The sequence below is a fragment of the Rhea pennata genome, chromosome 15, assembly GCF_028389875.1.
Source record: "Rhea pennata isolate bPtePen1 chromosome 15, bPtePen1.pri, whole genome shotgun sequence".
In the NCBI taxonomy this organism is placed as follows: domain Eukaryota; kingdom Metazoa; phylum Chordata; class Aves; order Rheiformes; family Rheidae; genus Rhea; species Rhea pennata.
In genome coordinates, this window is record NC_084677.1 from 7,674,582 (window position 1) to 7,687,871 (window position 13,290).

Below are 13,290 nucleotides of genomic sequence, written 5' to 3' on the forward strand. Positions count from 1 at the left end.
TATTACAATCTTCCTTCCTTTTTATGGGACAGAAGATAATGGTCTTTCACAAACTGTTCTGAAAACAGAAGAAAAACAAAAAGTACACTTCTTTGACTAAGTAAAATTCTGAGATTTGTAATGCAAGCTTTTCAAGTTTTCTTTAGGTTCCTGTCACTTGTTGTAAGTTTCTCTAACCTCGCTAAACTGTCTTGGAGTCTTACCCTCAGAGACAGTAAAGCTGAACTTTGCCACATTTCAGAGTGTTTCTATGTTTGAATGGTTAGAGGTTGAAGATGAAGATTTGCCAAGATCAGTGAAAGTCCTTGATAGTCTTGGTTGTTAACCATCAAATTAACATAAGTTCTGACAAGTGTCACTGCAGATAATAGAAGACTGTTTTCTAGCTAGATCTACACGTGCGTTCTTCTGAACTTGTTCTTTTCCATGTCAGCTGCTGGACTTTAAAATACTCACTAATAAATTTCATTAAGTTGCTATATGAAGCACAAATAGTTACAAATTTGATTTATTTGCCATATATTCCATTTAACACTTACTTTTCCCTTCATGTCAGTACTCAAAGGAAATTTTAAGAATTTTTAAATCGTATAATGATTAGAAATAGTATGTATGTTTATCTAAATTAAGTTACAGTGACTGCAGACAAGCATGATGTGTATAAAAGTCACAGGGTAATATATAAATTGCAATTGATTTTTCTTTTAGGTACATGTATCATGTTTTGACCAAAAATACAACAGTAACAGATCACAACCGCAATCTACTGGTGGAGACTATTCGTTCTATAACAGAGATCCTTATATGGGGGGATCAGAATGACAGTTCAGTATTTGAGTAAGTAATTTTAATCATTCTTCAAAAACTAAATCCAGATCCAGAATTGCTTGTAGTTGTGTAGAGATCTAGTTGCAAGAAGTTAACTCTTAAGACTGCTTTTTGTGAATGTTAGTAGAAAGGTTATATCCTGTAGCACTAAGATAAACAGGATTGGATTTTTTTCCTACAAAGAAACGGAGAATTTAGTTCTAAAATAAGCAGTACATTCTATTAGTAACAGAAAATGGTCAAAGTTCAGAAGCCTTTCTGAACTGTTTTTGTTTGGCCTTAAGATCTTAAGACATAAATACAGAATCTAACCTATTTTAGGGTCCAGATTTACTTAGTACATCTATTAATATCACATGACTTTCATTTGTTCACTTTAATTTATATAAGATACTCTAAACAAGTATCTTATTCTAGCAGTGATATTTAGAATTTTTGTTTGTATGGTATTTTAATCCTCGTAAAATAATACGATTAAAGAAAATTTTTAAAGTCTGAATATTCAGAGTTGCAAATCTGACTATTAATACCCATAGCTTGGCTGTCTATGGGATTATTTACTTGGAGATACGTAGTCTTTTATGAAGGTAATTTGTGACTGAGATGATGAAAGCTAGTATGTTTGGTGTCTTTAATTACTTTTAACATGTCTTATTTAGGAGAGTGTTTTATTTTTACAAGATGAATTTAACATGGCTGTGTTATGATGCAAACTAAAAGAAAGAAAAAAAAAAGCTTGTACAGTTCTGATTATTCCTATCTATATGATAGCTCCATCACATTCCTCACCACAGTCTCTGCTTTGAAGAATTTTGGGGCTGGACAGTTTTGGTGGATTTTTTTTTTTTTTTTTTTTTTTGCTTCAATTCATACAGAAAGTGTTTTTTTGTATATTTGTATATTTGTATACAAATATACAAATATTTGTATATTTGTGATGTCTTGATAGCAACAAGTTCATACTGTTGTTTTTAAGCTACATGTGTTGCTGCTTTAAAAATGCTGCAGGTATTGACTTTGAATTGTATGCAAATGACCCTTCTGAGATGCCTGCTTCTGATGTGTGGCCTTCTCTTTTTGCGCAGCCTCTTGTGGACATTCTTCTGGTTTATGCTTTGAGTTTGCTTCTTCCTTAATTGCATATATAATAAAAATTCACAGTACTTTAGCATGGTCTTAAATATAGGCAATTGAGAGTTGAGCTTGAGGGTGACAGTAGAATCTGAGACTTGCTGAATGCAGTATAGAGCCTGTATGGCATGAAAAAAAGAGGAGGAAATCAAAAATCAAGAATCGAAAAGCAGGTGCATAGTATTAGAGATAAATAGCCTGTTAGCTTAGGAACAAGTGACTATTAAACAAAGCCTTCATTTAGAAGCTCCCCCTTCAAAATTTTTAGCTTGTGATCTCAAGGCAGGGAAGCTGCCTGATAAAATAGATGCCTTAAAATAAAAGAAGGAGAATTAAATAGCTCTTATGTCTTTATAACCCTTTACTGTGTAATTTGACTGTTTCTAAAGTTTCCTACTTACTTTTTAGGGCTTTTGGAAGATGTTCTTCTGTTGTACAGATAAAACTTCGCGAAATACTTCATAAATATGCAGTTTGTGAACCTTTCCTATAATCATTGTTGATCCTAGTAAAATCATTTGCTTGTTAAATATAGCAAGTAATTTACTGACATCTCTTTACTGCATTCTAGTTTTTTCTTGGAGAAGAATATGTTTGTGTTCTTCTTGAACATCCTCCGTCAGAAGTCTGGTCGTTACGTGTGCGTACAGCTGCTGCAGACCTTGAACATCCTTTTTGAAAACATCAGTCATGAAACATCACTGTGTAAGGGCACGTTTTTAAACTAGTTAGTATTAAATGATCAGGACTTGATTTAAATCACCTTCATTTTATCAACTTTAATGCTGGTGCTCTGCCACAGAAGAACTGTCTTTAAATTTCTAAGTCTTTTTAACTGAACGCTACTGAAAATACAGCATAATTTACTTCCAAATCCTTTAATATAAATTTTCAGTAGTACAGAAGTAGTTGTTTGATACTATTGAAACACTCATTTCATGTATTTCCAGATTTTTTTTTTTTTTAACACAGCAGTTAATTACAGCCTGAAATGTTTGCTTTGCTACTGCAGATTATGCAGTGAAAGTCTGTCATCTAACTCTTACTAGAGCAGTTCTGACATCACTGGGGCTGGTGTTCAGTTGAAATGCATTTTCTTCAAGGTTTTCAGAAAGATGTGAAGAAGACAGAAAATTAATACTCAGTTAAGTGTACTCCAGGGTTATCAATAAGAGAAAGTTATACAGAAACCTTTGAGAGTGTAGGAGGGAGAGAAAGCTTTTCATATATTTGTTTATGCTGTTTTTAAGGGTTAGATTTATTAGCCATAAAGCAAACTATCACAAAACGTGTAAATTGAGAAAATGCAAGTGGGAAGTGTATTCTATTCTCCTTTGACTCTTACTGTCCTCATATTACTGCTTGAAGTTGTCAGTTGAGGAGTTTGGCTAAAAGTCAGGCTCTTCAGGCATCAAGTAGTTTACTGCTAGCTGATACTTTAAATAAGGCTAATTAATATAATGTTTTTTTTTTTCTCTTTTGATTAATCTGTGTCATGTCTCTTATTTTTCAGACTACCTGCTTTCTAATAACTATGTGAATTCTATTATTGTACACAAATTTGACTTTTCTGATGAGGAGATCATGGCATATTACATATCATTTTTGAAAACTCTTTCTCTGAAACTCAATAATCATACTGTACATTTCTTTTATAATGAGGTAAGTGAAGAAAGAGTTACAGTATAAGATGAGAGGAGTTTAAATAAAAATTGATAGCAATTTGAGGTGTATTTTGTTGAGTCTCAGCATGAGTTGTTCTAAATTTATTTGTTATGGTAATGTCGGTGATTGAGACTTCATTTGTGATGGTCTCTGGAGAAATGTATTATAAAAGAAGGTCTCTGTACTTGTTCAGCTGCACTGTGACCTAAATTTAAAAGTTAGTAATATTTCAACTGTTTCAGCAGTTCTCGAGTCTGCTTCAACCTGTTATGTGCGGTTTACCATGCTTTTATAAATGGATTTTTTTTTTCATTCAACCGCTCGAGGCTTATTTCAGGTCTGAAAAGGCTGGTTAATCAAGGGTCAAAGTTGAAATGTTCTTTTTTTATTTCTCCGTACCACTTTTTGCCGAAAGAGGGCATCAGAGCTCTGAATATATGCAGAGTTAACATAGAATGCTTTGGCAGTCAAAGCAATTTATTTTATATCAATCAAACTGCAATTGACTGTATATTAAACCATTTTGATTGCTTTATAAAAATTAAAATATCTGATTAATACATGGAAAATATTTTTCATGTAGAATCCTAACAAATATTATATACGTGTTTCAGTTAATACGTAATGCTTTCTTTCCTTTTGTTACAGCACACTAATGACTTTGCTTTGTATACAGAAGCTATAAAATTTTTTAACCACCCAGAAAGCATGGTCAGAATTGCTGTTAGGACTATAACTTTAAATGTCTACAAAGGTATGTTTTATTTTATATTAGAAAAGGCACATATACAGAATGTTTGTTTTACTGTAGTTTAGTTTTCAGCTATATGTATTTAAATTTAGCTCCTGTTATGAGACTGAAAACATTAGCATGCTGATGTCCTTGCTTTTCATGTGCACATGTTGATTTTTATGAAGCAGAAACACAAAGCTGCAGTGTGTATTTGTAAACAGTATACAGTTACAGATTCCTGTACTGGACATTCCAATTGGACACGGGGGGGAAAAACATTTCACAATGGCTAAGCACTGGAACAGGATTCCCAGAGAAGCTGAGAAATCTCTATTACTTGGTATTTTTCAAAACTCTGCAAGGCCCAAAGCAGCCTAATCCGATTTTGAAGTTGGTTCTACTTAGAAAAGAAATTTAGCCTAGATGACCTCCAAAAGTCCCTTGTGACCTAAATTTTTCTGTAAGTCTATAAATGTTCATTGTGTAATAGACTGAAAATACCACAGTGTGTGTTTTTGGGTTTTTTTTTTTTGTTTTTTTTTTGGGGGGGGGGGGAATATTCAGAATCTGTCTCTGAAATCAGCATGCTGTAAGGCATTGTGAAATGTGTTCACATAGGGCTTTTTACTTTTTCATCTTTTTTGCTTTTAATTTGATTTTATGCAAATTTAACATGACTTTCTATCAATTAAAGGAAGTAGTGATTTGATGACAGTCTTCATATAAGAATGTAAGATCTTAAAGCAATGAACAATTCACTTCGTAAAGAATTTGAATAGCCTCTTTCTAGTGGGTAGCTCTTTTATAGTGTTGACCTCTAGGGACCAAATGTCTTTCTCTTATGTGCTGAGAAACGGGCACTGTAGTATTTTTATACTACTTCAAATAGCTGTATGCCGGGATGAGCTCACAAAAAGCGAAGTGCAGGCCTCATACATTATTCATGTATCTTTACTAAACTAAATGATAACATTTCACGGTAAGAATATTCAGTTGAATGTTGCAGTATTAGGAAGGTTATAGTTGAAACAGCTCAGGCATTTAGGTTTCATAATTTTCTGACTACCATTTGCAAATGCTCTTATCTAACACATACCCTGTATCTTTTAGTTTAGATGCTTCGTGCTTTAGCTTTTTTAACCCTTTTGGAGGATGTCACTATCCCAGTTCCTAATCCTGTTAACTGTTGTCTGTTTCTTTTGCCCTTCCTTCACTGATGATTCCTGTGTTCCTTAATGCAGTGTCATGTAAGTCTAACTAGCTTGACTTTCAGCATTACTGCTTTATTCTTATGCTTCTTCTCTTTTTAATAAAAATGTACTAAAAATCTTTCTGAATTCCACTAGATTTGTTTATCTTCAGACCCATGTAAATATGTCAATATTAGACTAATTCAAGCCAATTAAAAGTTGATATGAAACTTTTGTAGATGTCTGTCTCATGCATCAGATAAATTCAGGTATATGCTTGTATCAAAAGCTAGCATGTAATCAAAATTCAGAAAATAATTTTGTTACATTTTAAAAAGAATTGGAATCTGATTTTTCTCTTTAACAATTTCTCTTCAGTGGACAACCAGCCAATGCTGCATTACATTAGAGATAAAACTGCTGTCCCTTATTTCTCCAACCTTGTTTGGTTTATTGGAAGTCACGTGATAGAACTGGATAACTGTGTGCAGACTGATGAAGAGTAAGCTTTTACAAATGCCGGGTATTGAATAGAAATGCTTTTGCCAGATAGACTGGATTTCCTTACTTTCTTTGTAGTAATGCAGTTAAGTTGGTTTCTCAATACTGTTCCCTGTAGACACTTCAAGCTTTTAATTCTCACAAAGTTATGTTAGCATTTCTTTGAATTAGTAGTGGTTAGTGCTGTGTCCCCTATCTGTGCTAACATCTGTACAAGTAAATTATTGTGCAACAACATGCTTTTTCATCTTTATTTTGATTCTGCTAAATTTAATAGATACTTAGAAGACAGTCTTACTAACTTGGCGTTTTTAATGTTCCTTCTCTTTATGTATTATCTCAGTAGAACAGCAAAGTGTTTCTAGGAAAAAAATTGTAATATGGAAAGTTGAACTTTATTTAATACTTGAACTGTCAGATCTGAAATTCCTGTGTAACATTCCTCTATCAACTACAGAAATATTTTGTTGCTTCAAGGTATCCTTGGTGTATATACATGCCTTAGAATGGGCAGCTATTATCTCCCCACTTTAAGACTGTGTGAAAAAGTTGCATTAAAACATAAATTTATTCTACTTTCGGAAACAAACCTTGCCATTTTTTGATTGGCTTCTGAAAAGACTCTGAAGGTAGAAACTGAAATTTCATGAAAATATTACTTCTGAAAACATAGGGAGGAAAATTTGTGTATCCTAAAGCAAATACAAGCTTGAATACTTTTCACTAGCTGCTTCAGGTGACTATACTGAAAGCATCTGCTTCAGGTAGTCAATCTGTACAAGGTCATCCATGGAAGAGATGCATGTGAATTCTGTCGTTAAGTTTTTAAAACACTTCTACTGTTGTTTATATCTGAGATTTTCTGTTCTCTTTCAGGCATAGAAATAGAGGCAAACTGAGTGACCTGGTAGCAGAACATCTTGATCACTTACATTACCTTAATGATATCCTTATCATTAACTGTGAATTTTTAAATGATGTGCTAACAGACCACCTCCTTAATAGGCTCTTTCTTCCCCTCTATGTGTATTCATTAGTAAATCAAGATAAGGTAAGGGATACCTGCCACTATTTGAGTCTTAAAAGTGTTGTGGTGTTTTGGGGTTTTTTTTGTTTTTTTTTCTCCTTTTGGTATGTATGATGGTTGGTCTGACAGGTGTAGTAGGATTAATATTGTCTATGTCAAAGTTCTTGTATGTGAAAGTTTGAATAAGGCGACTCTAAGGGGAAATACTCTGAATCTAGACTGAATCTTGGAACAGAATAGATGAAGCTTTATTTACTAAACATGTACTGTTTTCATTATACAGTTGTTAAATGTTAGCAATAGTAAGGACGAGGAGCTGTAAATTCAGATCTGGGTTTGATTTCTGTGACACTGGGGGATGTTTGGTTTCATTTTCTGATGTTGTTGCATGTCTCCTGGCAGGAACAGATTATAATACCTTTTTCCAGTATACACATACAGATTTTCCACAGTGTAAAATTTCAATTTAGGCTTAAAATGTAAACCTTGTTTCTGATACTTGTCTCTGCTATTACCAGCAGTGATCTGATACAGTTGAACTGTTCTTTCTTTATTTTTAAAATATGGCCTTTAAATTTAGTTGAGGTTATATTTCAATGAAACTGAACTTGTGTTTGTGAAATTCCAGGTTCCTATACTCCAGTTGTAAATTAAAAGAAAAAGCCTGCTGTTCTCTTTATTTGAGGATTTTTTTTCCTTCCAAATCTTTAGCATGTTTGTTCCTAAGATTTGCAGTACTTCATGGATTTTAGAATATTTTCATTACATAGAGCTAAAGTTAATTGCAAATTAATGAATTCAGTATGTTGCATATGCACTGAAGACTGAATAGTCATAGACCTGCCATTGGTAGGATGTATTTGAAGTGAGGCAGAAAGCAGATTTCCTGATTCTTACTTTAACTTGCAGTTGTTCTAACTCTTCCCTTTCATGAATAAACAAACAAAATCTTGCAGATTTTTGCACTTGAAAATCAAAGATCCTCTTAAGGCTAACATGTTTATTAGCCTGAGGTCAGAGATATTTACCATTGTAAAACTGGGCTATTTTTTGCCTCTGGAGATAACAGATCAGTTCATTTGGTGATGATTTTTAAAGTATGGCTGGTGTTTTTTAGAGATATTTAAATAACTATTAATATGTAAATTTAATGTTCTTGTAGTCAAGTTATACTTAAAGTTATTTTTGTCTGTGATCTACTTGATTTAGAAAAATGCCTGTCAACTACTACTGTTTAATGAGTGTTAACTGGAAAGTACTTTTTGAAGAAGTAGTTGCAGAGTGAAAACTAACGTAGTTCTCAGTTATTCAGCTGTTAACATTTTAACATCTTTCTGGTAACATTTTACTATGAAAGACTGCAGTAAATAGTCTTTGTTTACAAGAAATGAATGTTGACATGATGCTTTCCAGAAGTTTTGGTGATAGGATGTGGAATGCGGAACAAAGTGATGCTTTCTTTTAAATAAGATATTAAATAGTGTAAATACTTTATGTGAGTAAATCAACATTTTTTGTAACTGTTTTTTTTCTTTCTTCAGGGTGGGGAGCGTCCAAAAATAAGTCTCCAAGTTTCTCTCTATCTTCTTTCTCAAGTATGTATTTAACTTATTTTGTCCTGTTTCAGAATGTGTTTTGCAACAGTGTCATAATTTGTAATAGGAATTATAGTTTTTTGATGTATTTCAGCAAAACCATTTTAAACAATGTTTGCCAAATTGTTTTTATCTATTTTCATTTTTTAAAAAATACAAGCGTATTTGTTGTATTACAGATGGAGCAAAGAACTTCTCATTTCAATTAATGTTTTTCCTTAGAGATTCTCATCATACATGTCACCTTTTAGCACACTCAGTGCTCTGATGGTTGTCAAAAAGCATGTAATGGAGCCATGCAACTTAATAGAGCAGAGTGTAGTAAAACTGCAGGTGAAACTTAGATGGACAGTGTATTTTACTTTGAACTTGCCTAAACTTTGAAGGATTCCAAGTTTGAATTTTCCCCAACTGCACCCAAACGTCTCACAATTTATGTCATTATGTCTATGACTTAAATCTGTTTCTTTGCAGTAATTGGAGTAATTATAAAACACTTATTATCTCTCAATCTCACAAGTCACACTTCCTTTTCTTTCTGGATTCCTCCCCACCCACCCCTCACCCCCCCCCCCCCCCAAATGAAGGAAGTTTTAGGATGTGTGTGTGTGTGTTTTTTTTTTTTTTCCTCTCAATTGTAGACAATGGAAGGAAAAACCTTATGCTAAATAATGATGTCTCCCTATAGTCTTTTGTGCATAACTGAGTCTAGTTTTCTTAAATTATGCTCTCTGAAAAAAATTTTAATGTGTTTCACAGAACTTTTGAATTTTAGTTTTCTTTCAAATTACGAGTGTAGACTAGTCATTATTGTATGGCCCATAATTGTCATTATTTTTAAAAACGTCTCTGAAAAGAAGTGATTTGTCAAGAATACTTAATTTGCACCTTAATTTAACACTCATGTCACTAAAATTTTTTAGGTTTATTGACCACAAATAACACCTTGGGAGCAATAGCTCTGTGTAACAAGCTATCTGCGTCATGAAGTGTTGTATACTTTGAACTCTCTTAATCTCATAGGTTTCATTGGTACTGTTGGCTGGATAACAATTCAAGATTTGCATCTATACTATATTCTTCAATTAAGTTTTAATAAAGAAAATGGAACACTGTCTCCTAACCCTGAAGAATAGGGAGCAAATTCTGTGCATCAGAATGGGATGTGGCCTGGAGAATCAAGCTAAGCTTTCTGTACCTGGTAGAAATGTGGGGTTTTTTTTTTGTTTGTTTGTTTGCTTTTAAACCTAGAGAACATCTCTGAAAGTGTGGGATATAGTGATGTACTAAAACATCCTGCCTGAAAAAGCGTACACAGAGCATCTGAAAACTTTTTTTAATTACTTCAGTTACTGATGTCAGACATATTCTTTAATTATAGCTCTTCATATATTAGAGACAAGTGCCTGAAACATGTGTAGCAGCAGGTAAAAATCCAGGATTATTTCAAAGTAATTGTGTAGGGTACTTGGACTATACACGAGAACTTTTTGGTCTTCCTCTTTTCTGGATTATAAATTTGAGTGATTTGTGAGATTGTTCAAAGTATTTTGAAGTGTGTTGCAACATTCTGAAGTCTTGCTTAGGCCTTTATTGAGTACTAACTGCCTTACCTCTAAAAGTCTGGAATGGTTCTAAATTGAATCAGAAAACCTGTGGATATCGTGTATAACTAAATATTGTCCAAACAGTGCTGAGATTTACTGATTTGGACATTATTTGAGGATTTTTCAGCTAGAACCAGTGTTTAGGGATCCAGCTTCAATATTTCTTTGGAAAGAATGAGTGTAGGCTGACATACAGCTATTGTGGCTGGACTCAAGCTGATTCTGTCCAAATCAGATAAGCCTATTGCATGACATTAACTATGAATCACTGCGAAATAATTGTGTACTGGAGTACTGTCAGTCGCTGAGATGCAAGGAAGTTAATGGATACTACTTACCGTATTCAGTTTGTGTAGTTGCCCCAAAACCTACATTTTTATGAAGTTGTTTTAATTTGGGATCCCTGCTACAATATTGCGTAACTTTAGTCTTAAAGCTGATGAGGAAGGATACTGTCTTTCTTTTAGAAGGTGAAAAGAGCGTGCAGAATCACTAAAACTAGGTGGTATAAAATGTAGAGAAAGGGCAAATACCTGTAGAAAGAATTGTGATCTACTATCTAGCGAAGCAGATTTCATAAACAGTGCTGACAATTGTACTTTTGTCTATATTTAAAGTTAATGTAGTAGTGTTTAATGAGGTCAAAAGAAATATGTTCAGTCACTGAAATTATGAATTTGTATGTGTCTTGTAATATCTAATGTTTCTTTTCTCCTTTTTTTAATAGGTTTTCCTAATTATACATTATGCACCTTTGGTGAACTCATTGGCTGAGGTTATTCTTAATGGTGACCTGTCAGTGTTTTCTTCTAAAGTTGAGCAAGATACTCAGAAAAATTCAGTAAGTGACCAGCTAATGTTTGAATATATTTTTTTCATTTCTTCTGACTTAGAGACGCAAAGTAAGATGCTTGAAAAATAAAATGGGATATTTGCAAACTGGTAAGCTAAGGTGTTCATGCTTAGGAAGGAAGGAAGAGTGACATGAGACTCTTACTGCTGTCATATTTGAGAAAAAGGTTAAGTGCTCTGTGCAACTTATGTGTTCTTACTTGCCAACATTACAGTATTTGTGCATTTATGCATGCATATTTATCACAGGTGATGGTACAAGAATGTGTAGGACACACAAATTGGAATGCTTTGTCCCTTCTGCTGGGGTCAGACACTGCAGAGGCTTTCATCTCTTTTTGAGACATTCTTACAATCAAGTCTGCCTTCAGTTTTAGTTGTTAACTTCTTGGTAGTGATACACGGATCCATCATCACAGCTTTCCTATAAAAGTATTTCCTTACACAACTTGAAGCAGAAATGAGAAAATTAGTGAAATATAACTAGCTTTATGGTTAATCCTTTTAATATACAGGAAAATAAAGTTTTTCATCTAAATATTCTCAGTATTTTAGTGTTAAGGCTGATCATCTCTGAAAGCTCACGAGCATACATAAAAGACCTCACTTCACAATAGGTGAGGATTTTATCACTTTGTCATTGCCCTTTATGCATTCAGATTAATCCTGTATAAATGTTCCTGGATGATGCTGCTACTGCTCCCCCCCCCCCGAGTTTCATGTATATGTTTTTTTTTTCTCTGTCGTTGTGGGTTTCAGTTTGTGAAATGCTCTTTTTTAAAAGGCTTATTTGGGGATAGTAATAATAAGGAGTATGACCTTGCTCTGTTAAAGAGGCTTCTGACTATAGTTCCGTCTAAAAGATGAACATATCCCCGCATGTCTGACTGGACAGTTAAGAGCATTACTGTCTTGATGCTTTATTTGTAACAAACGTTTGATTGATTGCATATACCATCAATGCAGGAGTGCGTTGCTGTAGTGCAATAGTCCCAGGAGTGCCTATAGCTGTTAGAGATTCCAGGGGGAGGTATACCTAAACACTTTTGTGATATAAGTCAACTATTTCAAATTTCTTCCTACTGTATGGTGGAAGCTATGTGGGCTGATCTTTGCCAGTAGCTTTTGAATCCTAGTATTTGTACTGCTGACCTTTATTTTTAGAATCTAATCCTGTTTAGAAGAACCACTGAGGTGGAATAAGGGAGTTGACCGTATGTTTTTGAGATGGAGCAATCTCTTCTATTAGGAAATGTCTGACCTTCTGCTAGTTGCGTACTCAGTGTTTTTGGGTGTGTTACTTGTGCAGAAGCAGCTTTGTTACTAGGAAATTTGTGGCAAGAGGGTGGGGCACCATTTGTTGCAGAAGTGAGATTTCCCTCCCTCCCTCCCCATCATAGTTACTGTAGAGTTGCAAAATATTTATAGCATGAATGTTTGTGTGCTTGAATTGTTATTAGTAATATTAGGAGTTTCCTATGAACTTGTGTTTTTGTTTGTGGTACCATTTATGTTGTTTCTTCTTAATGGTCATAAAGATGTGACCTCACGTTATATATAGAGATTTCTGTTATGCCTGAAAAGTTACTAAATAGAGGGAAATTGTAAGCATCTATCCTAGAAATACTAAAACCGCACTAAAGGTGAGCTTTATTGTAGGAGACAGCAAAGTTTTGGCAAATTTAGTCGAAGAGGGGAAAAAAGAAGCTTCCATGGGGAAAAATGACTTTTTAGTAGATTCTGCCCTATTCTTCAAAGAAAACTTAGACAGAGATCCTTTATTGCCATAAAGCTGATTGGTAGAGCTTGTTTATTTGCAGAAAGAACAGGGAATAATCTGTGGAAGAATTCCCGTTGCTGTAAGTAGGACATGGAGCTATACCAAGTAAGCCGCTCTCAGTTAATGAGTGAACTACAGTTGCATGGCGTTTGCTACTGATATGCAGCTTCGGGCAGTGAGGCTGAAGTGAGCTGTTATGGGGGGGGGTAAGTGTAGACAGCTCTAAGTAAAGGTGAGAGTTCATTGTTGCTCTGCTTGACTTGCTGTCCTTGACCGTTTTTTGGACTATCTTAAGGTGTATTGGCATCGTAAGTTCTTTGTTTTTAACTCTAGTGTATTCTGTTGCAAAGGAATTAAAAACTTGTACTGAATAATGCACGT

General features: G+C 34.1%; 1 protein-coding gene across 4 annotated transcripts in view; it reads left to right on the forward strand.

The window, feature by feature from the left end:
- The window catches only part of CLEC16A (C-type lectin domain containing 16A), an 81,644-nt gene that overhangs the window by 6,382 nt on the left and 61,972 nt on the right, over positions 1-13,290 (forward strand). For all 4 annotated transcript variants that reach the window (XM_062588169.1, XM_062588165.1, XM_062588168.1 and 1 more), the window contains exons 2-9: positions 709-837; positions 2,531-2,664; positions 3,473-3,621; positions 4,273-4,378; positions 5,926-6,049; positions 6,925-7,099; positions 8,617-8,670; positions 11,005-11,118. In XM_062588169.1, coding sequence (XP_062444153.1) covers positions 709-837; positions 2,531-2,664; positions 3,473-3,621; positions 4,273-4,378; positions 5,926-6,049; positions 6,925-7,099; positions 8,617-8,670; positions 11,005-11,118 — 985 coding nt within the window. The remainder of the gene's footprint in view (positions 1-708; positions 838-2,530; positions 2,665-3,472; positions 3,622-4,272; positions 4,379-5,925; positions 6,050-6,924; positions 7,100-8,616; positions 8,671-11,004; positions 11,119-13,290) is intronic.